This window comes from Tursiops truncatus, chromosome 15 (assembly GCF_011762595.2).
Source record: "Tursiops truncatus isolate mTurTru1 chromosome 15, mTurTru1.mat.Y, whole genome shotgun sequence".
Lineage (NCBI taxonomy): Eukaryota > Metazoa > Chordata > Mammalia > Artiodactyla > Delphinidae > Tursiops > Tursiops truncatus.
The window spans coordinates 43,667,006-43,692,659 of record NC_047048.1 but is presented as its reverse complement, the minus strand read 5'-3'; the positions used below and the strand labels follow the sequence as shown (position 1 = coordinate 43,692,659).

At 55.1% G+C, this 25,654-nt stretch overlaps 2 protein-coding genes across 6 annotated transcripts in view; both read left to right on the top strand.

The window, feature by feature from the left end:
• Positions 1-13,687, top strand: part of ACSS1 (acyl-CoA synthetase short chain family member 1) — a 42,764-nt gene extending 29,077 nt beyond the window's left edge. Inside the window, exons 5-15 of one of the 4 annotated variants that reach the window (XM_033841035.2) lie at positions 253-405; positions 3,393-3,540; positions 4,598-4,735; positions 6,618-6,710; positions 7,073-7,144; positions 7,596-7,708; positions 7,916-8,042; positions 8,610-8,737; positions 8,854-8,917; positions 11,073-11,191; positions 12,167-13,687. In XM_033841035.2, coding sequence (XP_033696926.1) covers positions 253-405; positions 3,393-3,540; positions 4,598-4,735; positions 6,618-6,710; positions 7,073-7,144; positions 7,596-7,708; positions 7,916-8,042; positions 8,610-8,737; positions 8,854-8,917; positions 11,073-11,191; positions 12,167-12,346 — 1,335 coding nt within the window. In that variant the 3' untranslated portion in view covers positions 12,347-13,687. The remainder of the gene's footprint in view (positions 1-252; positions 406-3,392; positions 3,541-4,597; positions 4,736-6,617; positions 6,711-7,072; positions 7,145-7,595; positions 7,709-7,915; positions 8,043-8,609; positions 8,738-8,853; positions 8,918-11,072; positions 11,192-12,166) is intronic. The other 3 variants (XM_033841038.2, XM_033841037.2, XM_073792629.1) reach the window with 3 other exon arrangements.
• Positions 13,688-19,732: 6,045 nt separating this feature from the next.
• The window catches only part of APMAP (adipocyte plasma membrane associated protein), a 29,752-nt gene continuing 23,830 nt past the window's right edge, over positions 19,733-25,654 (top strand). For both annotated transcript variants that reach the window (XM_019927565.3, XM_019927564.2), the window contains exon 1: positions 19,733-19,890. In XM_019927565.3, coding sequence (XP_019783124.1) covers positions 19,799-19,890 — 92 coding nt within the window. In that variant the 5' untranslated portion in view covers positions 19,733-19,798. The remainder of the gene's footprint in view (positions 19,891-25,654) is intronic.

Genomic DNA, 25,654 nt, shown 5'->3' with positions numbered 1-25,654 from the left:
CTATTTGATGGGCTTCCATCCGGGTAGGGAACATGGAACTCAAATTCCACAGACAGAGGGAAACATTTAACATAACAGAAATGACTGGATCCATCCTTTTATTTGGAATTAAACTGGGGCAGGCTAGAGAAGGTGAACTCTGAACCCTGTCTGCCGAGTCCTGAGGCCGAGGGGGAGAGGTGTTCTCGGGGATGCCGGGTGCAGGGGCGAGGTCACTGCCCTTGACGGGCTGTCTGGTCTTCTCCCTCACAGGAAATGGCCAAGGAGGAGCCAGTGTGCGCCCCAGAGAGCATGGGGAGTGAGGACACGCTCTTCCTGCTGTACACCTCGGGGAGCACTGGGACACCCAAGGGGCTTGTCCACACCCAGGCGGGCTACCTGCTGTACGCCGCTGTGACGCACCGGGTAGGGCGCTGCCCCGGGGGGCTCCAGGCGGGGGGCCAGAGCTCCTGCTAACGTCTTCTCCTCGCGTGTTCACGAGCAGGGCCGGGAGTCCTGGCATCAGCATGGTGGAGGGGTGGGCTTGGGGAGCTGAGTTTCTGTCCTTGTCGGAAGGACCTGGGTCCTTGGACCTGTGTCTTCTGCTGGTCTTTAGCCCGTCACACGTGTGCCAAGCCCTCCCTAGGCCTGACGTGCTGGCTGGCACGGCTGCTTTCAGCTGCTGGGAGTCCAGTGCTCTGGCCTTCCTGTGCCCTTCTCCTATACAACAAGGTTGGTGTAGATATGAGTACATTATTGTTATTTGTTAAGATGCGTTCTTCTACTTAAGATATCTTTTTCATCTGATTTTGAAAGAAAGTAAAACATTTTCATGGGCCCCTAAAAGTGCTGTGGCCTCTAGGCTCTGCTTACTGGGGCCACATTTTAAAAGGAAAATTTTTAAAAAGACTTGATTTTATGAGGAGGCTTAAATTTAGTGTATGGAAATTGTATTACAGGGGACCATCCTTTAAGGATTATAAAGCAAATGATCTGGCACAGTTTTATTATAGTAAATGCATTTAAAAATCAGCACTCATTTAAACATGGGTGGGTGGGGGGATTTTGGTTAACATGCATCCCTGGTTGCCCTGGGGAATAGCTGACGCTTCCCAGGTGGGATGGGGTCTCAGGATATCGTCTGTGGACTAGACTCTCTCTCTGGCTAAAGGCAGAACTCAGCCCCAGGCAATGCCAGCAGCAGGGGAGCCGACTGGCCATGTGACCGGGAAGCCCAGGCGCATCTAGGCAGGGCTTGGACGCTGAGAGCACCTACAGTCTGGCTGGGGACCAGGGCCCTGCCCACTCAGTCACTATGGTGGGGGTGGGAGTGGGGTATGCTGATCGGTCGTATCAGCATATATCCCAGGCCTGGTCATCCGGAGGTGGACCTTACGGATGAGCACGGACGACGAGCGGGTCCTGGGAGGGCAAAGATGAGGCCTGGGAGTGGCAGCCACTTGCGGGCAGCACTGAAGATGCGGAAGTGAGGCAGAAAGATAGACGTGTCACAGAACCAGGCCGGGAAGACGAGGTATTATGCTTGACACAGTCCATGCTAAAGCCGCTGTCTTCTGGCCGCTGGGTGACCGTGAGCATCACAGAGCTGTTCTCGTCTGAAAGCCCCTTGCTCAGCTCTGGGTGGGCATGTTGCAAAGAATGACACGTTGTGTAGGTCAGAACACTTTGGAAAATGTAGCTACTGAGACCGAACACCAAGAAGGTCACAGAATGGATCAACGTGTTTCCATCAATTTATAACAAAATTAGCATTAGGGGAGCTGTAAATGTGGTGAAAGAGTCTTCATTTTTTGTTTTCAAGCGTTACCAGGACACTGCCTACATGAGCAAAAGAAGTGGGGATGTGAGGACGGGACCATCTTTTGAATTTCTCTTCAATACAGTGAGGGCATTTTAAAGCATTAGGGATAGAAACTTTCAGCCTTCTGTACATAAGCGTGTGTCTATGAGTGTACGTCTGTGTGTGTGTGTGTGTGTCCGTCCGCGTACCCGCTGACGGTATTAGGACTGTTGGTTTCTTCAGGGAAAAGGACAGTTGACTCTGCAGGGACGGTGGGGACGTGGGCAGGTTTCAGGGTGAGCAGTGGGGTCAGGGTGCCCTTTGGAGAGTGGCTGGTCCCGGGCACCTGTTCTCCTTCCAAGAACAGCAGGTAGAGAGGTCGCCAGCCCCTTGAAAGATGTGGCACTGTGGGTCCTCATATTAAAAATCCTCTCAGTTCCGGAATGCTGTGGGCCTTGGGGTGTGGGAGTCCTGCTTCACCAGTGCAGTGGGAGTGGTTTCCTTGAAAGACCCCTCTGCCTTGGGTCACGGCTCCACAGGACCCTGGCAGACTCGAGACCACTGTGCTGTCTGGAAACTCCTGGGGGACCTCAGTGTGTGTCTGTGGCAGCAAGAGACTGGGCCTCTCGCCCAAAGGTTAAGAAAACATCTTTATTGCAAAATAGGACACAGATATAGAAAACCACCAAAATCAAATGTGTGGCTTAATGAATTATTGTTGGACAAACTCACTTCAGTCAAAAACTGGAACATCGCCAGCCTCACACAGAAGCCCCTTCATGGCCCATAGTGTCCCTGCCCTTTCTAGTTTTGTCACCCAAATGTGCATCCCTAGGTACTGTAGCTTACTCTTGCCCACTGACTGTTTTGGGTAAGCCTTTTAAGGCAAGTTTAACCAATGGGTTTTCCTCCATCCCTTCATTTCCTTGAATGTTGTCGGTTATAGCGCCCGGCTGTGTGCCTCTCTGTCCTCAGCATCTCCTGCAAAAGGGCAAGTGGACCCGCAGACAGGGTCAGGTTCAGGTTTGACTTTTTGGCAAGAATAAGGAGATGCCCGTGTCTCTCAGACTCTTAGAAGCTGATGATGCTTGGTGCGTTTCTTGGCCTTTTTGGCTTTTGTTTTTTGCAGTTTTAAAAGGATTTAAAAAACGATGGTGTTAAAAAACGATGGTGTAAAAAAACAAAAAAACAAAAAAAACTATGGTGTAACTTAATGCAGAAAGGTGCCCTTATTTTAGACATAGGACTGGATGGAGTTTTACCTGTGGGTACACGTGTGGCCAGCTCCTTCAGGCCCTGACATCCGCCCGCTCCCCCAAAACCCCCATCCCCGCCCGCCTCAGGACTAGTACTAGGTGACCTCCAGCGTATGCATGGGCTTTGTGCTGGGGCTCAAAGAGTGTCCCCTCTAAAGTCTGGCTTCTTTTGCTGTCATCTGCGGGCCTGGCGCTGCTGTCACCAGTGATTCCCCTCTCATCACCGCTGTGGTGCTCTGCCCTCACTCCTGCTCTCGGGGGCCATGGGAGCAGCTGTGCCTCGGTGACAGAACACGCCCTGTGATGTGTGGGAACGGGTGACAGGCTCCTGACAGCCCCTCCTCCTGTTTCTGCAGTTTGTGTTTGACTACCGGCCAGGTGACGTCTTTGGCTGCGTGGCTGACATCGGCTGGATTACGGGACACAGCTATGTGGTGTACGGGCCTCTGTGCAATGGAGCGACCAGCGTCCTTTTTGAGAGCACCCCGGTTTACCCCGACGCTGGTGCGGACTGCAGCAGGGGCAGGAGGAAGGAGGAGAGGTTGGGGGTGCGGGCTGCGGGGTGGAGGCTTTGCTCGGGTCGGGCTCGTGGGTTCCTGTGACAAAGCTGCCGGGCGGCAGGGGCCGGGCCAGGTCTGCAGTGGGATCACACACGCAATGGGAGGGGCTCCAGTCGCTGGAGCCTTCGGGAGACCACCCACGCTAGTGTCCCCCTAACCTCTGCGGCCACCTGCCCAGATCCTGCCCTTCCTCGAGGCCGAGGCCAGTGGCCAGCCTCCCCGGGCGCCCTGCTGCCCGTGCCTTCAGGCCACTCGGGCCGAGCTTGTGGTGTGTGGCCTGGAGCCGCCACCATGGAGAGGGATCCCTTTGAGGACCCACATCTTGCTCCCCTGGCATCTTCCTCCCTGTGGCACAGCGTCTTCAAGTGTTTGTTCAAACGTGACTGAAGGTTGGCGGCTCTGCGAGGCTCTTGCCCAGGCTCTTGCCCAGGCGGTCCACAGCGCTGACGGTTTGGTGCCTGGAACTTTGGTCCCCCGCTTCCAGGTCCTCTCCAGCCTCCCGCAGGGGCCAGATGTGCTCCTGGAGGGCGTGCAGGGGGCCCGGCTAGGGATGAGAGCCGAGTCTCAGGTGGCCTCAACCTCCTGTGTGCAGAGTGGTGGCGGCGAGCTGAGGGGTTGACGGGGCGCGTGCGTCCTGGGCGCCGCTGCTGCTCCAGGGGAAGCACGGGTCGCCACTAGAGACCATTTAAATGTGCCTGAATGCGGTTCTGCATTGGTGCTACTTCACGGTAATATCCCTTTGACCTGATTCCTCGCTGTGTCCCGTGGGTCAGGACATGGGCTGTCAGCATGTGGGTCGGCACCCAGGGCCAGGCGGAGGCTGCAGCCTCTGACGCGGGGAGTGCAGGAGGCAGCCCCATGGGGAGCCCCTCCCGTCCCAGAGGTGGATGCAGAGTGCGTTTCGTGGACACCGTGGGTGTCTGCACACGTCCGGCGCCTGGTAACGTGGGCCGCCTCTAAGTAAGGCTCACGGAGGTGACGTGACCCGGGGCCTCTCGTAGGTCGGTACTGGGAGATGGTGCAGAGGTTGAAGATCAATCAGTTCTATGGAGCCCCGACGGCCTTCCGGCTGCTGCTGAAATTCGAGGATTCCTGGGTGAAGAAGTATGACCGCTCCTCCCTGCGGACCCTGGGCTCAGGTAAGCGGCTGCAGGATCCTCCCTGTGGGCCCCGGGCTCAGGTGAGCGGCTGCAGGCGGCATGTGTGTGCCAGAGCCAGAGCAGGTCTCTGGATGGCTTCATCACAAAGGCTGTGTCTGCGCTGAGTTCATATGATGCGGTTGCAGCCAGTAGAAAGCAGATGTCCCACGTGGAAGCCCCTTCTGGGAGCCCACAGCCGTTAAGGGTCTGGGGCTCAGCATTGTGATGTTGTCTGTGCTCCGTCTTCATTATGAAAACTCACCACCGTTGGAAGGTCAGGCCCGAGCCCTTTCCCTAGTGGCTGCCCAGGATCTCACCCCCTGCTGTTCCCAGCGCTGTCATCACTGCCATTCTGCCCTTGGGTGCGTGTTTCCAGGCAGGGAGGGAGTTGTGAGATCAAAGGTTATCTCCACTCGTCCTCAGGATAGATGTCGCCAAGTCATGTGAGAACGTTTTGGAAAGGTGACCTGGGTTACCCTGAGTTGAGGTGGTCCTGGGAGGTGGAAGGCGCCAGGCCTGTTCTCCTGCAGGGGATTCGGTTACTAAGGAAGCAGGACGCAGGTGACAAGGCAGGTGCTCAGAGTGCTCTGCTGCGCGTCCCCTAGGCCAGGGGCAGGCTCCTATGGGCCTCACTCCCTAAGGGCTGTGACCAGAGCCACTCTCTGGTTGGACCAGGCAGGAGCGAGCGTGCAGGGACCCCCTACTCCCCCCAGGGAGTCCTCACCAGCTGGCTGGGCTCTGTGTCGCTTGGGGGCACCCCTGCTGCATAACGGGCTCCGACAGCAGAGCCCTGCGGGGGTTTCCTGAGACCAGGGTATTGTCGAGGAAAATAATCAGTAACCAATCTATAATAAGAATAGAAAAGAATTTTATTCAAACCAAGCTGAGGACTGTAAGCTCTAAGGGAAGTGCTCCAGAGAAGCATGGTTTTCAGCACTTTTATGTCTTATCAGGACAAAGAACGTCAAACCAGTCAGGGATAGTTCCTTCAAGGTTTCAAAAAAGCAGATCAGCACGTGCACAGAGAGTCAGTATAGCCTTGGCTCTGGGAAGGGAGTCTTATCATCAAAGGAGTCCCAGCATTGGCGTCCCAGGGAGGCATTTATCTCTATTTTCAGACATTCTTTACTTCTGGACAGCCTGCCCTTTTCTTTAATGATTAACGCAGATGTGCAGTGTATGTCTGACGGGCCACAGACAGGCTGTTCCAGTTAGCATAAGGTCTGAGTTAAAGGGTGTGTGAGCCAGAATGACTTTCCCGCACCTCCATGTGTGGACGTGTTTCTTCCATCAGGATCAGTGAGCCGTGCTGGCAGGTGGGTGAACAGCACGGCGGCTCCTGCACCTGGGCCAATTCATGCCTTGGCCGGTGGTGGTCCCTCACGAATGTGCCATGATTCACTTCGCCATTTTCCTCTCCACGGACAGTTTTTAGCTCTTGGCCATGGGAACATCCCCGTCCGTGTCTGCTTCTGGGGGTGGGTGCCTGGAGCGACCTTCTCCAGTCACAGGACGAGTGTGTCTGGCTTTAGTGGGTTCCGTAACCAGCAGGCATCCAAAGCAGTTGCCACGGGCGTGTGCACTTCTAAACGGGAAGAGAAACACCCGAATCGCTCTGCAAACCGCACTCCAGCAGTGTGTGTGGTGCTGTTTCCTCCACACTCTTGCCAACTTCTTGGCTTTTGACCCTCTAATGGTGAAAATATCTCATTGTCATTTGTGTTCTTCCATAGCCATAAACCTGATGATCTCACTGCTTTTTCAAGTCACCTTTTGTGTCTTTTGGGAAAATTATAGAGCTGTTTTCGTCGTGAAATCAGCTCCTTTTGGTTTCAGCCTTTTGGAGGTCTCTTAACACCTTCTCTCTCTCGTGTGGTTGCAGTGGGAGAGCCGATCAACCACGAGGCCTGGGAGTGGCTGCACAGAGTGGTGGGGGACAGCCGGTGCACGCTGGTGGACACCTGGTGGCAGACAGGTGAGCACGTCCCCGGGGGAGGGGCAGGGAGCACGGAGCGTCAGCTCAACGTGCACCTGGCGTGTGGGGAGAGGCAGCTTGGGGCAGCAGCTGCCGCTCTGCAGCTGTGAGACATGGGTGTGAAGGCTTCCCTGAGCCTTGGTTTCCTCGTCTGAAAGATGGGGCCCGGGAGGGGGCAGAGGGGCGACATAGGGCCCTGCAAAGGTTCCCTTCCTTGGCGGCCCACCTCCTGAACCCGGTACAGCCCAGTGATGGGTCCTGCCGTTTAAGCGACCTTGAGTCTAGATTTGGATCTAGAGGGAAAGGTTCTGCACCACTGTGTTTTGATTTGCCCCCCTCCTCTGGGGTGTCTGACTTATCAGGATTTTGGCGGCAAGAGACCACCACTGACGTAATAAACATGGCTGAGGTCTCGTCCTTCAAGAAGCCAGAAAGTGAGACGTTCCCAGTGGCGTGGGCCTCATGGTTCAGGAAGGCCCCAGGTGTTCCCTACAGCAGAGTCTTGGGGGGGCCCTTCCCATGCAGGCTGATGGAGGCCGGAGCCAGAGAAATGCCTGGGGGCAGGACCCGTGGGCGTTCTTTCCCTTTGCCCTCCTTTCCGACGTCCCCACGTCCCCACAACACGGGATGGGGGCCGTGGCTCCTGGGGCTGAACCTGGCCCCCGGCCCGCTCTCATTTCCACAGTGGAGGGGACCGGCACCCAAGCCTGGTTTCTCCTCAGAGGTCCTTTTGTCACTGGGGGCTGTTTTCTTGCCCCGGATGGGCAGGTCTACCCCCTCCCACTCTGGAGAGCAGCTGTGTGTGTGGACCCTGTGTCCATACGGTCTGGATACACGTGTCAGTAGCCCCAGGCCCACTGGTGTTTCTTTCTGTCCTCCCCGCAGAAACGGGGGGCATCTGCATCTCGCCGCGGCCCTCGGAGGAGGGGGCAGAAATCCTGCCCTGCATGGCAATGAGGCCCTTGTTTGGCATCGTCCCTGTTCTCATGGATGAGAAGGTGAGTCTCCCTGTCCACGTGCCCCGCCACCCCCTGGCCTCGGCTGCCCTCCCCCGTCGCGCGGCACCCACCGCAGGGTCTCCTCTCAGAGGAGAAAGCTCCGGGAGGCTCCCTCTGGGGCACTTGTCCTGTTCCTGTCTCAGGCCCGGCAGTTCGGAGAACGCGAGATGGTCACTCCTTCTGTCTCCCCATCTCCCGGGTCTGCAGGGAAATGTCCTGAAGGGTGGAGATGTGTCCGGGGCTCTGTGCCTGTCCCAGGCCTGGCCAGGCATGGCCCGGACCATCTTCGGAGATCACCAGCGATTCCTGGACGCCTACTTCAAGGCCTACCCGGGTGAGCCTTTCCTGCCGCCGCTGGACTCGGTCTCAGAACCGTTTCCGAGGGGCCAGGGGTTGCGTGAACGCTCCCTCCTTTCCTTACCTCTGAGCCAGGAGCGGTCCAGCTCGGGGTTCTCCCAGGGGCTCAGGCCATGGGCTCCCAGGAGAAGAGCAGGACGCCACCTTGGCGACAATCGTGGTGGCTCCAGGCCTCCCCCCCGGTCTCCATGTCGTTGTCTTCCCGGCTTGTGTCGTGTCGTTTGGTGGGAGTTCACGTACACGTGTGCCCCTGGGAACCGATGCTCTGCAGTCGCAAGCATGTCAGCAACACTTTTGGGGAAGCTCGAGTGGGCTCCTCGTATCTTCTGCTTCCAGACGTTCGCAGCCTCCTGCTGTCTGGCAGCCCCTCTGCCCTTTACTGGCACCAGCTTAGCAGCACCGGAGAGGTGTCTCCATGGGGGGTGGTGCGTCGGCAGGGGGGCTTCGGCGCTCCCTCCTGTCCAGGGAGTGTCCCTCACGGAAGGGTGGGAGCCCTGCTGGGTCCCAGTTTGGAGCTGGTGCTGAATCCCCCACTGTGGTGCAGGCTACTACTTCACAGGAGACGGGGCTTACCGAACTGAGGACGGCTACTACCAGATCACGGGGCGGATGGACGATGTCATCAACATCAGCGGCCACCGGCTGGGGACGGCGGAGATTGAGGACGCCATGGTGAGCCCAGCCGGCCTCTGTGCCCTGCACTGCCACCGGCTGCCGCTGCCTGGGGTCTGGGGTGGTTGTCACTGGCTGAGTCGCTGCCTCACCTCTGCATTCTCTGTCACGCCCAGGCTGACCACCCTGCAGTGCCCGAGACCGCCGTCATCGGCTACCCGCACGACATCAAGGGAGAAGGTGCGTGTCCCCCGAGGACCCTCCTGGCCCTGGGGCCACGGCTCCTGTATGAGAAGCAGACTCGGTGGGCGGGGGCCAGGGCTTTCTCGTGGGTCAGGCTGCTGGTTCACGTCTCTCTCAAGTGGAGATTTTGGGTGAGGAGGCTGAACAGGCACAAGTGTTAGAAAAAAGTCAGGACTCTGAAATGTCCTGGTTCTGCCGTCCTTTAAGGACACTCACCCACAAGCAGTCGTGACCTGTTTGGCCCAGCTGAGCTTGGGGAGCTTCCTCCCCGTCCACAGGGCCCTTGTGGCCCTGTCAGGGACAGCGTGTGCAAATGCCCTGTGCTGCCCACACGTCCCTCACATGTGCTCCGTCACAGCACCCCGTGCCTTGCAGCGGCTCCTTGACTGGCCTGAGACTCTTTGGAGGAGTCTGACCTGTGGTTCCCCCTGCACAGTGATGGGCCAGGGGAGCACAGAGCCAGTGATTGGACCGGTCCTTACTGGGGACACACTTTGTTCCAAAGTCCGTCAGTTCCTAAGGGGTGGGTCTGGGAAGGGGCCGGGTCACCTGAGTGTTGTAATGCCAGGCATGCAGCAGTCACACTGGCCTGGCCTGGCCGGGCGTGACCCAGACACTCCCTGACCTTATGCTGCACTGCTGGGCACACTGACGTCTACTGCCTGGCTGAGTGGCCGGGGCACTCTCCCTCCTGCTGTCAGGATGCACCATGACCCAGTGTCACCTGCCTCCCAGCCACGTCTGTGTGCTCTTCTTCTGTTACATACTGTCCCCAAGCCAACCTGTTGGAAAATTGAACACTCATTTAAGTGTTTTAAACAAGCGTTTTCAGTTGCCACAGAAGGATGTGCCCGTGAGGATGTTGCCCATGATAACAGGGGCGGGGATGTGGGGGGCTGTTGGGGGTCGAGGGGATGAGACAGGACGGGCCCTCGAGTGTGCGTCTCAGGGGCCTCGGCCCACATCACGCTCCCACCAGCAGCCCTTCCCTGCATCCTAAGCAACTCCGGCGTTGCCTGCCAGGCTTTGGGGGAGAATTTGTGTATTGGGTGTGATGAGGATGTGCGTTTTCCTGATTTCTAACAAATCTGAGCATTTGTCCACTTGTAAAACATGAACAACAGCAAAAGCTGTGGGTGTGTATTTGTCCCCACTCTCTCTGCACTCGATCTGACAGAGGGGAGCCCCCAGGTCTCGTGTGATTAGGACGCAGACCTGGAGAGCGACCTAAGTCCCTGCCCCGGGGGCTCATGTGCTGGAGGGGCTGGGGGAGAGGGGAGAGGCAGACAGACAGGACCAGTGGGGGTTAGGTGGTGCGCAGGGAGTGTAGATCAGGATGGGGTGGGCTCGGTGCAGGGACGGACAGGCCAGTGGGCAAGAAGGAGACTGTGGAGAGAGCTTTGGCTTGGAGGCAGGACAGTGTGGGTCAGGGGGAAAGGACAGACTGTCCTAAGTGGCGCTGGGATAGCGATTGCTCACGTGGAGAGAAATGGAGTTGGAGTTGGGTCCGTGTGTGAGATCATCCCCGGTGGGTTAAGGAGAAACGTGCTGGACACCCGTGGGAGCCATTCTGATCCTCACTGGAGTACTGAAAACAAAACCTGGTGTTTGTGCTAAAATACTGGTTGACCAGCGCAGCCCAACAGAACTTCCTGCCTCGACAGAGCCATTCTTTGTCTGTGCAGTCCACACGGTGGGCCCCGGCTACGCGTGGCTCACGTGACTGGGGAGCTGCATTTTACATTTAACTTACCTTTAAATAGCCACGTGGCTGGTGCCCACAGGCTGGACACGTGCCCAGAGACTAGTGCCTGGGCGGTGTTTCCACACCTGTCACACGGGGTGGAGAGTGAATCTTCTACAGCCCACGTCACGGCTGTGTCACGGGTGTGCAGACAGACGTGAGTCACGGCTCCAGGGTCTCTCCAAACATGCCCGCCACCTGGGGCGCTCAGAGGAGCCAATGGAGTCACTTCCACCTTGAATGAAAATGGAAATGCACCTTTGGGGTTGCAGCTAAAGAGACCAGCTGCCACAGGGTCACCAGCGTATGATTTAAAGCCCCTTCGGATTTATGGCGATTTGTGTGAAACATGCTGCCCCGGGAGGTGGGTCGTGGTCTGATGCGCCTGAACCTCTGGTCTCCTTCCAGCTGCGTTTGCCTTCATCGTGTTGAAAGATGACGCAGGTGACGCAGACGTGGTGGTGAAGGAGCTCCGGTCGGTGGTGGCCTCCAAGATCGCCAAGTATGCGGTGCCCGACCAGGTCCTGGTGAGTGGACGCGCCTCAGGGGCCACAGCACTGCTCCTCCTCGCTTCCCACCATTGACGGGGGACGGTGGCAGGAGGTGGGCAAGGGCGGTGGGCTGCTGCGTCCTCGGACGGAGGGAGACACAGCCACCTGTGCAGGGGCCGGGCTGGGCCGTGGAGCATCGTGGATTGTAAACAGAGGCCTGGAGTGGGACCAGAGGTCCCCGGGACGGTGAGGAGACACCACCAGACCCTGTCTGGGAGCCTATGTTGGGGTCAGTTTCAAGGAGGAACTGGGCCACCTTCTAAGCCCTGCTGGCTTTTCACTCCTTCCTTGGCTGGAAGCTGGGCCTCGGTGGCAGGAGGGCCCAGCTTCACTCAGTGCCGTACAAAGTCAGACTGTCGGTCCGGTGACCAGAGCTTCACCTGAACTCCCCGTAAGTTAACTGGACTCTTTCAAAAGACAGGCCACTGTTACAGGTCCCAAACGCATCCCTTAACATATCGCCTTGACGTTGGATGCCCGTAGTTGGAAAATGTCAAAGGCTAAGTTTCAAACACTAAGCAAGACATTTTCCTCTTGAGCACCCCTTGCTTCTTATGTTAGAAAAAGCCAATTACGGCCCCGGCTGGGGGAGGAGACAAGGCGCCCCGAGAATGCCTGGTTCTGCTGCCACCTGGGAACCCCCCAGTGTAGCGGGCAGGAGAAACGCATGTCGGCAGTGAGGTCCACCTGGGTAGGGGAGAGCCTCCCGGTGGAGGCTCAGCTAAACCCCTGACCACAGCTGATTTCAGCTTTAGGTCCAGATGGAGGAGGATAAAACCAGAGGCCACGGCCCTGCTCTTCTCTGGGATGGGCTGTACATCACCCATTCCTGTTGGGTCCCCAGGGAGGGGCGTCCTCCCTTGAGTAGTACCCTCCTCATCTCAACGCCATCGGACATGGGCTGGGAGTCTGGGCACCACCCGAAGTCTAATGCTGCGCCTTCCCTGCCAGGTAGTGAAGCGTCTTCCAAAAACTCGGTCTGGAAAAGTCATGCGGAGGCTCCTGAGGAAGATCGTCACAGGCGGAGCTCAGGACCTGGGGGACATCACCACAATGGAGGACCCCACTGTCATCACGGAGATACTGAGTGCCTACCAGGAGTACAAAGACAAGTGGGGGGCCGCCCAGTGACGATGGCTCTGCCGAGACCCCAAGCCAGGCCCCAAACTTACGCTCCTAGAACACAGCTCCCGAGTCGGCTTGTTCCTAGACGCCCCAGCGGAACCCACGCTACCCTCCACGCGAAGCCCCAAGTCCCTGCCTTCCCTCTACGTGGGGACCCATGACAGGTCCTCACACAGGGTGAGCTTTCTCCCACTTGCCCTGAATTTGGTTTCCCGGTGAAAAGTCCATCACCTCCATTCCCGTGCCTTCCCGACAGCACAGGAAGGTGGAGCCCCTGTGCCTGCTCAGGTGACTGGCAACTACAAGCAGTCATGTTTTCTCCAGGTGTTTCTAGAAACGCAAGGTGGAAATTTTATTTTTATACTTTTATATTTTAGAAGAAAAATGGTGCAAACAGATACGTGCAATGTGTGGTTTACTTGTACACACTCTTCTTAACACTTATGAAAAGCTCCTTCTTTGCTTCCGCTCTTGGGGAAATGTGGAGGGTTGGAGGGTGCACTTTTGGGTACCATTTGGCCTACTTGAAATCCGAATTGGAAATGTTTGTGCCTCTGTCTGAACACAGCCATCTTGAAATCTCTCAAGCCCACAGCATCTGTTTTTGGTGTATGTTTCCACTTCTCTTGGTTTGTGTGTGATGAAACCTAACTGCTAAAAGCACCTGTGGGGATGGGCTCCCTTTTCAGCTCTGAAGGGCTCCGGTCACATGTGGTTTCTGCAGCTTGCGGTCTGGAAACATTCCCCTCCCCCCGGCCTTGGACACTCAGCAGCCAGTTGGCGCGCTCCATGCCTAGGGCTGTTCAGGGAAGCCAGGGACTCAGTAATGCAGCCGGAACTGGGTCCCTGAAAACTGCCCTACCTCCCTACTCTGAGCCATGTCTTTCCCTTTTCCAATGTGCCTTCGGTTCTCTGGACTTAGCAAGACAACGTCGACCATTAGGTTGCAAAGTGCCTATTGATAGCCAAGCACGAGAGGGACCACTTGTGGAGTGCTGGGCGGGTGGCCTGCTGAGCTGGGTCCTGGAGGACAGGGAGGGCTGCCTCAACCTGCACCCCACAGAGGGCGGTACCCTGCAGCTGTGCAGGTGTTCACGGGGACCTGGAGTGCTCAACACCCGCCATACGTGGCTGTGCTGGCCTCTCGGTGACAAGGTGAGGACGGGTGGTCTCGGCTGTAGCACAGATTGGCAGCTCTCACCACCTGTACCGGCAGCAGTTTGCTGGACTTGGCAGATTATGGTTAGGGCGCTACTTATGAAATGACAGCTATAAGCTGGGACAGCGACCAGTGCTTCAAAATGATCTGCAGGGCTGTTCAAATAAAGCTTTATTTTGTTCATTCTCTTCTTTTTTGTGGTGATGTTTTTTGATCAAATAACACTATTCTTTGTTGTTGAATATAATCCTTGGCACAAAACTGGAAGAGACCTATTCACTCAAAAGAGAACACTTAAAAAATTCACTCTTACGGGGAGGAAATACACAACAAGCGCTCACCTATCTTAAACTGTTATTGGGTAAACTTAACCTGTCTCTAGACCACTGTGCTGGCCAATCACTAATCACAGGTGGCTAGTTAGATATAAGTAAAAAAAACAATAAAATAAAATACTTAGTCCCTTGGTGGCAGTGGCCATAGTTAAATACTCAGGTGCCACATGGCCAGGAGCTACTACGCTGGACGACACGAGACCCCCCTCGTCACGTGGAGCCCTGACCGTGGGTGGTGGCCTAGAGCACAGAGAACGAGGATGCAAAACCACACCCAGCAAGCGCCGCCCATGCAGACCCACAGGTGAGCAGCTCAGCCTGCCTGCGACCCACCCCCTGCCCAGGGGTGGGCAGGGTTTCTGTGTCCTTCAGTGGATGAGATGCAGGCTTTAGAGAAAAACGCACTGAACTGGTGCCCTGAGAGGTGGGACAAGAAATGTTCCTCCAGAGCAGGAGCTGGGCTGTCCCAGGGAGAGCGTCCATGCCGAGCCCCAGGTGTGGGGAGGGAGGCTGTGGAGGATGCTGAGTTTACAAAGGCGGCTCACCGGGGAACAACCCAGATCTGCACCTCTGGATGCCTGGGAAGTCACAGCAGGACTTTCCTCTTATCAGAATAGTCTGGCCCGGGGCAGGGCAGCAGGAGAGGGTTATAGAAGCTTTTAACAAGTCCAGTTGTGCAGCACCCCCCCCCCCCCCCACCGCCCTTCTGGTGAAGCCACCCTGGTTTCGTCTCCTGGCTGCTGGGGGCTTGTGAAGGTCATTCCCAGCATCACAGTCCCTGGCCATGTGATGCATCAGGCCACTGAGAGAGGACAGGACACGGAGGTGAGCCTCGAGCAGGGCCTGCCTGGGGCCCAGCCGGGGGATGCGCAGGGACATTTGAGCTGCCCCTGCCCATCCCGGCCCCAGGCTTCACTTCCTGCTTCGGATCTTCTGTCAAGGCTGAAATGTCCTGACAAAGACCCAACTCGGAGTGGCCAAGATGCAGAATGCAGAGCAGAGACGGATGTCGGATGGTGTGGAAGCAGCGAAGGGACCAGGCAGAACTCAGAGACCGTCGTGATGTGACCGCACATTTATCTAAGGGTAAATCTCGAGGTGATTCAGGCAAATGCCGGTCCCGGCTCACCCACAGCTGCTGAACTTGTAGTGCAGGAAAGGTAGTGTGAATTCTCACCCCACTGCCTCGGCCTGACTCGAGTGAAATTAACTCGAGTCCTCGCAGACTGACCTGCCCCCACCTCCAGCCCTCACAATACCCAATGTCGGAACAGAAATGCTTCTGCTGCTGAGCACAGTGGGCAAGGAGCACTGCCAGGTGCCCCACTCCTCAGCCCACTTCATCCCCATGGCGCCTCCTGAGCAGACACTTGTCCCCACTTGGTAGAGGAGGCGGGAAGGTGGCGGAGCTGGGTTTGGATGGAGCTGACTCCATCTTTGACCCCCATGCTCAGATCCCCTCCTGGAAGAGCTTAGGGGAACATCTACATTTTATTTTATAATTTTTAAGGCATCTTACTGTTGGCCTCTGTATTGGTATCTGGGCCGGGGACAGCAGCACCCAGGTGCAGGCCCAGAGAAAGCCTTCCCAGAGGCAGTGACTCTGGGGGGGGTAGGAGGCAAGGTGGTGACCTCCAATCTGAGTTAGAGGCTTTTCCTTCATCATTGGGAACTTCTGCTGTGTAACACGGTGAAACCAAGCAAACAGATCCTTTCTGGTCTGTGAAAACCATTTGTCTTTGGTTCCACAGTATTATTTTTCAATGACTTGTTTTTATTTATCCTGCCTGGGCTCCATAGGGCTTCTTGGGTCTGTGGCTTGATGTCCACCTGAATCAATTTTGGAAATATCTCCATCATTCATTATATCTTTAAATATAGTTTTTGTCATTCTCGCTTCTTTTCTGAGGACGCAGACATCCCACATGTTGGAACTTCTCATGTTCTAGTCTCTCTTCCTGCCTTGGTCTCGACTGCCCTGAAAGCAGAGCCTGAGATAAAGGCTTGTATGCAGCCTTCCCTGTTCTTACTTAGGAATGTGATTCCAGGAACAAGTTTGAGGGATGGGTGTGAAACAGGGAAGGAGGGTAACTAACACCATGGCAACCGCTGCTGACCTGGCAGGACTCACAAGGAATCCTATACATGTGTCTCGGAACTGGCTGGCCTCTCAACTTCCTCCTCTGGACCTGCGAATGCACTCGGGGGGAAAAGTGGCTCCCGACCCTGGGCTCATCTTCCTGGGCCTCTCTCTGTCCTTTCTGTTACCTGATAACCATGCTGGGCTTGCCCGTGTCTTCACGCAGATGTTTCAAATATTTCGTTCATCATTGTCCTCACTGCCAGCGTGAGTCTCAGTTATCTAATCTGCCATCACACGAACAGAAAGTCATGCATAATGTTCCTTAAATGTGAAAGGTTCTGAATTCCAACATCCACTTCACCCAAGCATTTCCTGTAAGTTACTGAGGCCCTTTACATATTACTTTGTACTTGTTTGTTCCCTCCCAATATAATGCAGGTATCTCCCCATCTTATTCCTTGTATTGATTGCACATGGCAAACCACTGAATTTGAGCATTTATTTAACCATTATTAATGGACACCTGAGGTGATTCCAATTTGTCTACATTAGAAACAAGACTGAAATGGACATCCATGCCCATCTTTGCACCATGGGATCAAAAGGAATGCTCGACCCCTGCAATGGCCTGAATGTTGCCCCCCTCCCCTCCTATTCACATGTTGAAATCCTATCCTTCAAGGTGATGGTGTCAGGATGTGGTGTCTTTGGGAGGCTGGGGTCTGGGAATCTGGGCTTTCAACAATTCCCAGGTGTTTTGCACAGTTGGCAAGGCCCTGGTCCAGTTTCGGGGATCACTGATCAAGCCCAACACTAAATGCATTTCCATTTCAATTTAAGAAAGTGATCCGGACAAAGACAGCTTTCAAACTAGGCAACAGCTTGCTTTCAGACATTTTTGGAGATGAAATATAACAAACATATATAGAAAGGTATTCAAAACATAAACGTACAGCTTAACAAATTGACATAAACAAACACCCAGATAACTCCCGTCAAGGTCATGATAGGAAACTGCCTGCGTGTGGGAAGCCACCCAGCCCATTCCTCATCATAATCTGTGTTCCCACTGACAAGTCACAGCCCCTCCGGTCCCAAGCCCTCAGGGTCATGCCTGAGTCCCCCCAGCCCCTCACGGCGCAGAGCTGCCTCTCTCATGTTTCCTGCAGACAGTCTCTGAGGCTTCCAAAGCAAAGTGGTGGTGGGGTGATTCTCTTGGTCTCCAATCTTAGGGACACTGGAATCAGACCCCTGTCCCCCCCAAACTGGAATGCTGCATATGTGTCTCTATTTCTTATTTCTTCTCTAAGCAGTGATGCTCGACTTCGGCTTTTAAAAGTGTCTGGGGAGGGACTTCCCTGGTAGTAAAGAATCCGCCTTCTAATGCAGGGGAAGAAGGTTCAATGCCTGGTCAGGGAACTAAGATCCCACATGCCGCGGGGCAACTAAGCCCGCGCGCCTCAACTAGAGAGCCCATGCGCCTCAACTAGCAAGCCTGCATGCTCTGGAGTCCGTGCACCACAACTAGAGAAGCCCGCGCGCCTCAGTGAAAGATCTCACATGCCGCAATGAAGATCCTGAGTGCTGCAACTAAGACCCAACGCAGCCAAAAAAAAAAAAAAGAAAAAAAGAAAAAGTGTCTGGGGACCCTTTAAAACTACCTATGCCCAAGCCACACCCCAGACCGATTACATTGGAATTTCTGGGATGGGACTGAGGCATCAGGATATTTCAAAGCTTCCTGGATGATTCTAATGTGCAGCTAAAGTTGAGAACCCCTGTCTTAAAGAGTGATAGCATCCTGGGGCAACACGGATCACAGTGACCAGCTGGGGCACTTGCCACTGCTGCCTGGCAGACATGTTTATTTTCACCCTCACGTCATGCCTTTCAGTCCAGGTGCCGACACTGTGAAGGCCTCAAGACTCTGATTATGGCGTCTAACCCCGGGACGGTCCTCCTGGCACAGGTGACTTAAAAACAAGTGACAGGGAAGCAGTACCGCTGGCACAGGCTCAGGGTGAGGGGAATGGGTTCTGGTTGGTCTAACCCATGGGACACTTGGTAAGGTCTGGAGACATTACTGATTATCATGACTGGGTGGAATGCTGCTGGCATCTAGTGGGTGGAGGCCAGGGATGCTGCTAAACATCCTACAGTGCACAGGACAGCTCCCCACTCTCCCTTCCCTCCAAGGAATTATCTGGCCCAAACTGTCAACACCACTGAGGTTGAGGGACCTGATCTAACCAATCAGAGTGGTCCCACCCTCCTGCCAGGAACGGGGTGTTAGCTATGCTGGAGGGTGGGTGGGGGGACTGAGAAGGAAAGAAACCACAGCTAGCAAAGTGGGCCTGACCATGACACCCAAACAGAAAAACAGGACTAAACCATGCCGTGCAACACACGTGACTCAGCTCATGCAGAGTACCTGCTCCAAGACAAAACCACTGACCCCTCCAGTGGCTCTCCCGATTACAAATTCTGACCCATCCTTGCCAAGACCATCTACGGCCAACTACAGCCCCACACCCCTCGAGGACCCTTCCATAACACCCCTGTTTTGAGGAGACTCACGTGTCCTCTGGGTCCTTCCTTTGCTGCAGCAAGTTGAATAAACCTAACCTTTTATTATTTTCTTGTACAGCTATGTTCCTGGCTGTTTTCAGTTGGCATGGAACACAAATAACTACAGTGAAAGTGCCTTAAACACTAGGAAGATATCCTGCTTGCGAAATTAGGGGAGGGATTTTCAGCAAATGAAGTGGGTCCTGAGTGATAAAACCGGTCTGACCAAGTGGAGGTGAAGGAACAATAAGGACCAAGGCAGGGAGGCACAGAATTAGAAATAGCAAGCAATCCTGAGTGTGTGAAACACAGGATTCAGGGTAGGGACACTCCAGACAGGCAGGAAAGGGCCGATCATGCAGCGCTGTTAAAACCATCCCTGGCAGAGCAGCTGTACTGGCTGCATCCCGCGGGGAATGAAGTAAGATGCTGCCAAGGCCTGAACTATAATCCGGGACCCTGCCGACCTGGATTCACACAAGGAATCTTCATTCCCCCACGCTGGGTCTTCCGAGCTTTTCTTGGGGACAGCTGGGTGGGAGTCCGGTGCCCTCGAGCACCCAGAAAGGCCGTGGCACACTGGCCTGGGGACCGCCTTGCCTAGTAGCAAGAAAATCGATTCTCAGGGTTTCATTTTGAGTGGCCTTTTCTGGAGACGCTGCCGAGTAACAGGAGCCGGCTTCCTCTGCCGGGAAAACTTCCTCCCAGTGTCTTCCCCAATCCCATACAACTTCAGCTCCGTCATCTGCCGGACGCCCTCACGAGCCCGTTGGTCTCCTTCGGCAAAATTCCTCATTAAAACCCCAAAGTGTCTCACGACGACCGGCTAGAGTCGGCTCTTCCGGGAGGAGATCGCGCGGGTCAGTCGGCGGGCGCGGCCCTCGGCTTGTCCGCTGCTCCTGGCGACAGCTCCGTCCACACGCTTACAAACCGCCGAACGTCGCTGTGACCGACACAATGGCGAACACGGCCGGCTGCCCTTTTCCGGCGCGTTTTCCCCTCAACCCCATCGGTTAGGAAACGGCCACGGGATTCTTGGTGGGCCTCGCCTCGAGGTCAGAACGGACGTGAAAGGCTGGGACGGCGGGCTAGGATGCGGCGATGCAGACGCCGGAAGCCGCCTCCAGGACGGCGCGCGGGCTCGGACTAGCGGGTGAGCACCTTGTAGCAACTCCCGCCCCGGCGGCCGGAAGGGGCGGGGCCCAAGTCACTTCCGCGCACGGCCGAGGAGGGAGGCGGGGCCTGTTCGTCACTTCCGCGCGCCGGGCCGTAGGCAGGGGGGACGGGGCTCAGGCAGCAGGCGCACGGGCGCCATGAGCGAGGCAGATGGGCTGCGGCAGCGCCGGCCCGTGCGGCCGCAGGTTGTCACGGACGATGCCCGGGTCCCGGAGGCCAAGGGCGGCAGGTAGGCCGGGCCCGGACCCCGAGGCGGTGACAGCGGCGAGCGCCTCATTTAGTCCCCGGGGGCCTCGCTTCACGGGAGGAAGCGGGCTCTCGTCGCGCGGTGCACCTGCGTCCCTTCGGTCATTGCCCGGCTCCCAGGCTCCCCTTCCCCCGGCCCTGCCGCACTTCCCCGTGGGGACGTCTGCGGAGCAGCCCGGGGCGCGCGGAGAGGGCCTCCGCACCTGCCCATTTTGCCGCGCCTTCAGGAAGAACGGGGAGCCGAAGGGACGTTTTTGGGCAGTTTTTGTGAGGGTCCAGGCTTGCACATTTTCCTGGTAGGGACGGAGATGCATAGGGACCTTCCGGAATTTAAATATACTTTGCTTTGTTAGCTAAAAACAAGCATAAGCCTATAAAATTCTCCTCTTAACTTTATGCCCTGAGTGTCCTAACTTTGGATTTTTAGGAAGAACCAAGAGGCCCCACACAGACCAAGTTCAAAGTGTGGAACTGATTGACTTATATGTTGATAGAAATATTGGGAATATTTCTTGGAGTGCCAGCGGGTATGGTACATACTGAATGCGGGACAGCTTTTGCCGAGAGAGACCGAATTTATTCCCTGATGATAATGAGAGGAACACATTTGAAGGAGAGACATGGCAGAGAGGAGCGTTTGGGCTCTAGAAAGGAGATTCATGGAGAGTTTTCAATAATATGTCTCGGGGCCAGTGGAAAGGTTGGATATATGTTTCGTATATAGTTCTCACTGTAGGGTGATCAGCTATCCTGGTTTGTCCTGGACGTGGGACTCTAAGTGCTGACCCTGGGCAAACCAGGACAGGTTGGACACCTTTTTGACTGTGGGTGTTGTGAAATCATCTGGTGATGACTCAGGAGCCTTTAGAGCACACATGATCGGACTGGCAGTGCTGTGCTCCAGAAACTGTGCCAACACCACACCGAGTCTCTACACACTCATGCCCAGAAGACCAGGAAGCAGCTGGCCTGGGTCTGTCTGAAGGTGCAGGGCATAGAGTGCCCGAGGGCACTCGTGCCATGGGCCCAACTCTCAGCTGGGCTCCCCCAGGCACTCCAGGCCCCAGGGCAGGGGGCGGAGTTAATTCAACTGTTTTTCAGTTTCTCTGGGGGTTTTTTCCTTAATGGTAGGGTTAATTGAATGTTCCAAAGTCCTCACCTGTTGCTGGTCTTTCCCTGGGTGCCTTTTGCACTGTGTTGATTTAAGACATTTTCTTGGCTTTCCTGTGTTTCCCTCTTTCTCTTCTTTGCTCTTCTTCTGTATCTTTGTAACTTTGTATCTGTATCTTTCCTGTCACCCACCTTCTTTCGTATGTGTATATTGTAATTCTTTAGTTTTTTCTTATTTTTACCATGCAGTTCTTCTCTATTTTTCACTTCTTTTGTGGTGGTTTCTAGTAGTTCATCTGATTGTCATCTTGGATTACCTTAAAAGTTGAGGGTTCACCCTAAGACGGGAAAACGTTGTGTATAATGGGTGAAGTAAAGGAATCTGAAGGAAGTAGAAACGTGATGATGATAGAGTAAACTTTAGACATGCTGAACAGAATAAAGGAAGCCTTGAAGGACATACTGTTCAGTTAACAGAAGCAAGACAATAGATTTCGGTGGACAGGACACTGAACGATACCTTGCTCAATCTCCTGACTCTTGGCATGAAAGGTGGCATTAGCTCTGTTTTCCTGGTGAGGTCATTGAGGTCTCTGTGAGTGACGTGGTTTATGTAAAGTTACAGAGGAATGAAGTCACAAGTGACATGAAAATGAATGAAGGACAGAATTGGCTGCTGGACAGTGAGAAGCATTGAGAAGAGTTGTGTGTGACTCTCAGGTTCCAGGTATACTTGGCACCTTGGGTTCCAGTCTCCCCTGGATTTGGGCCTAACAGGTTTTCCATAAAAATCACAGGTCTTTTTTGATCTCACTGAATCTGTTGGTCAGGACTTCTGTCTGCGACTCGAGGCCCTGATGTCCTGTGTGCAGAAGTGGTTAGAGAATGCCCTCTGCCGCATTTGGCTGGTGCCGCAACAGGATTTTGTAAGTCGTGGCTGAGCCCATGGTAGTTGTCAAATCCTGTTGCGTCACTGTGATCGCTCTCTTGCCTTAGAGACTGTAGGAAATTTCAGGGTGCAGGTGTAGAGGTTGGGGCAAACAAGTTGATTTCCCAGATGGCACCTGGGAGGGAAGTTGCTGACCTTCTGGGATGTGTCAGCCCAGATTGGGAAGGAGAGTAGGATGGGCACGTGCAGCACTTTGTCGGTGAAAACAGTACGGATGAATGGAGGGTCCTTTATTCGAGTGGACGCAGGGCAGGTGTGTGGTGGGGGCAGCCGTGCAGGAGAGGCAGAACTGTGGCTGACTGAGTTCACAGGAGCTGGCAGTGAGATGGGCCTGTCAAAGAGTTAATGAACCTTGGGCTAAAATAACCATGTGCCCAGAGCCTGGGTGGGAAGCCCTCCGACCTCACCCCCAGGACCTGTGCACCCAGCAGTTACAGGCTCAGTGCCCAGGGGAGTGCAGCTCTCGCCTGTGCCGAGAGCTCGTTGAGTCCTGTGTTTCCTCGGCTGCATGGCTCTGCTCAGTGGTTTCTCCTGAAGTTTCTGGGCAGAGCTCATGGGTTTCGAGCCCTCCCCACCCTCTGCCCGACCTGCTGTACTGTTCCCCTGTGTGCTTGTCACTCCCCGGTGGGCCGTGTTTACACCAGGATGCACGGAGGGCGGGAACTTGATGGGGCCTGGCATGCCTGCCGTGTGTGGAGGTGGTCATTAAATGCTCGTGGGCTCCCAGGTGGTGCTGTCTGATGTGGCAGCCACTTGGCCACATGTAGCTACTTAAGTCTAAATTAATTAAAATGAACCAAAATTAAAAATTCAGTCCCTTTTTGGTGTTATGTAGTGGGTTTGAGGGATGCTGGTGCTGATGAAGGAAAGTGATGTGACTGTGGGATGGCAGCAGCCACGTGAGCTTCGTGGGTGACACTGACGGGTTTGCGTGTGGGGGAATCTCACGGGGGAGGGGATGAGAGAGGCTCCCGGGTCAAGGCAGGTGGTCAGAGAGCTCCAAGGGCAGGAGTGGGGTGGGAGTGGCGAGGCTGTTTTATCGGTGGGTAATAGCTGTCTGGTGAGGTTTCACAGAGAATGCAAAGCAGGCAGGCTCTAAATGGCTAAAAATTTGTGTTTGGGCTATTTTTAAAGTAATTGGATATGTAAAGTTGGAGTTTGGCGCTGATGGGTCTTTTGAGCTAATGTGTCTCAGCCTGCAGTGAGGAAGTAAACAGCCTGGGGCCGAGCTGCTGTTTCTAAAACTTGACCCTGTGCAGAACTTTCCAAAGGGGCTGGCTGGCGGTCAGCCAGGGTGTTGATGGACTTCTTTCACTGGGGAGGGGTTTGGATCAGGTCAGCGGTGTCCGGCCGCACATCAGGCACAACTGGGGGGCTTGAACCTGCCAGACAGAATCTTGGGCCTTGTTTACAGCTGCCCCAGGGGAGGTGCCCCCTTCAGGAGCACTGGGCTGGGTGGCCTCCAAGTTCTTCTCCAGTTCTTTATACTCTGATTGTAAGAGGGGGCTGGCTGGGTCCCCGGCAAGGATGGGCCGTGTGGACACAGGCCTTTGTCTGAGTTCCAGCCGCCTTTCTAGCTGTATGCAGTTGCCTTCTGTCCTGGCTGGACTCCTCGTTTTCCCCGTCGTAGGAAGGGGCAACCAGGTCTTCAAGCATGCTGCCACAAGCTCTAAATCACATTCCTAAATTAAGATTTTCAAATGTACACAACAGTGTAGAAAAGGAGAGTTAACAACACAGAGTCCGAGCTAGATGGGACAGATCTGTCTTATGTGGAATCGTGTTCAGCAAGGAAAAGGGAAAGGGGCTCTTTGGCCAATGTCACCATTTTCGTTGGTGAGTTTGCACAAGGCAGCTTCCCCTGAGGAGCAGGGGCCGGGGGTAGGGGGATTACATCAGCCCCCTTTGCAGGACGGCCCGTCCTTCTTTGTGGGGGCCCTGCGGAAGGAAGGGTTTGTGCAGTGCCGTGTGGCCCGCTCTTTGGGACTCCACTTTTAAAGGAACCACAGGACCAGTCATTCCTTCCCTGCGCCCTTGCAGATGCCCTCTTGCTGTGCAGACACTGGCTGTGGCCATCACGCTGACAGACTGGGCACCGAGTGAGTGATGCATGTCCCAGCCTGTGGACGGGCGGTTTGCAGAGTTGGTCACTGACTTTGTTTACTTTCTTGACATCTTTGTTGAGATGTAATTCACATACCATCATTCTCCAGTTTAGAATGTCCAATTCAGGGGTTTTTAGTTTATTCAGAGAGATTTGCAACAGTCATCACAGTCTAAGTTAAGAATATTTTCATCACCGTTAACTTTTTTGGAGGTGAAATTCACATAAAATAAAGGGAACCACCTCAGAGTGTACAGTTCAGTGATGTTTAGCGTTGGGCAACCACCACCGTGGTTTCAAAACTTTTCCTCATCCTATGAAACTCCTTGTTCCCATTAAGTAATCACTCCCCATCTCCCCTCCCACCAAGTGTCCGTTAGCAGACGAGCGGATAAACGTTGGTGGTGTTGAGCTGCGGAAGGCAGGAGGTGCTGACACGTGCTGCAGCTTGGATGAAGCCGGACACGTCGTGTTGAGCGCAGGGAGCGGCTCACAGAGGCCACACCGGTAGCTCCATTTACCTGCAACGCCCAGAAGGGCAGACACAGTCAGCTTGTGCAGAGTGTTTCAAACGCTGCTCCAGGCTCCAGGTCCAGGTGTCTCCTCTGGTCCTTGGCAGTGGTGTTGCTAGCAGTGACTGTGGGCTTGGGGTCAGACCTGGCCCTCGGTCTCGTCCTTCTGGCAGTGGGCTGTGCGCCGGCCACCGTGCCCCATCCACTTGCCTCGTCCTGGAGCGGACGGTCCGGTTCTGCCTGGTCACCCTCCTGAGCACGTTGCATGGCACCTCTTGTTTTCACCATCTTTGTCATCACCCTTTTCGGGGCCCTTGCTCCTTGCCCCTCGCAGGCCTCTCAGGTCGTGCCCGCCTGCTGTTGTGTCTGGTGGTCAGTGCTCATCTGTGCCACGTGTGCACTGCATGCTCTCTGTTCTTGTACCCTTGACCACGTGAGTCAGTCACGCTAGAAGAAGGCTAATGGGGTTTGGAGACCGGCCTGGGAGGGAGGGGTTGCCTGATTTTCCCTTCCTGGTCACCTGTCTTCTGCCAGGAGCCTGGCAACTCGGCGTTTCATCTACTGGGGGTGCGTCCTCAACGCCATGTGAAAAGGGGGCTAGGAACAAAACTCGCTTTTTGGAGGTTATTAGAGGGAAAATAGGTGCAGTTTGGGATACTCATTAGCAGAAGGGAAGTGTCAAAGGTCAGCGCTGTCCCCTGTGCATGAAGGTACAGGTGCACCTCAGTTCTGCTTGGAGGTGTCCTGGCTCATCAGGTACAGGCGTGCTGTCCCCCTCACTGTGGGATACAGTCAGCCCGGCTCTCTGCTGCTTTCCTCCAGGTCTGGTCCTTGTCCTGGCATCCTCCTGAGGTCTCACCAGCAGTGCCTTCCGTGTCCGTGTTTCAGCTCACAGTCTGTTGTCACTTCGTACTGAGCCTTTGCCAGCAGAGTCTTTACGGTCCGTGTTTCTAACAACAGTCAGTTCGAGGAAATCTAGACCTTTTCTTTCCTGATCCTCACGATTCTTTCCTCCTCCACCTACAGCTCGATTCCAGAGCTACTTCCTCATTTTTAGGTATTCGTTATAGCA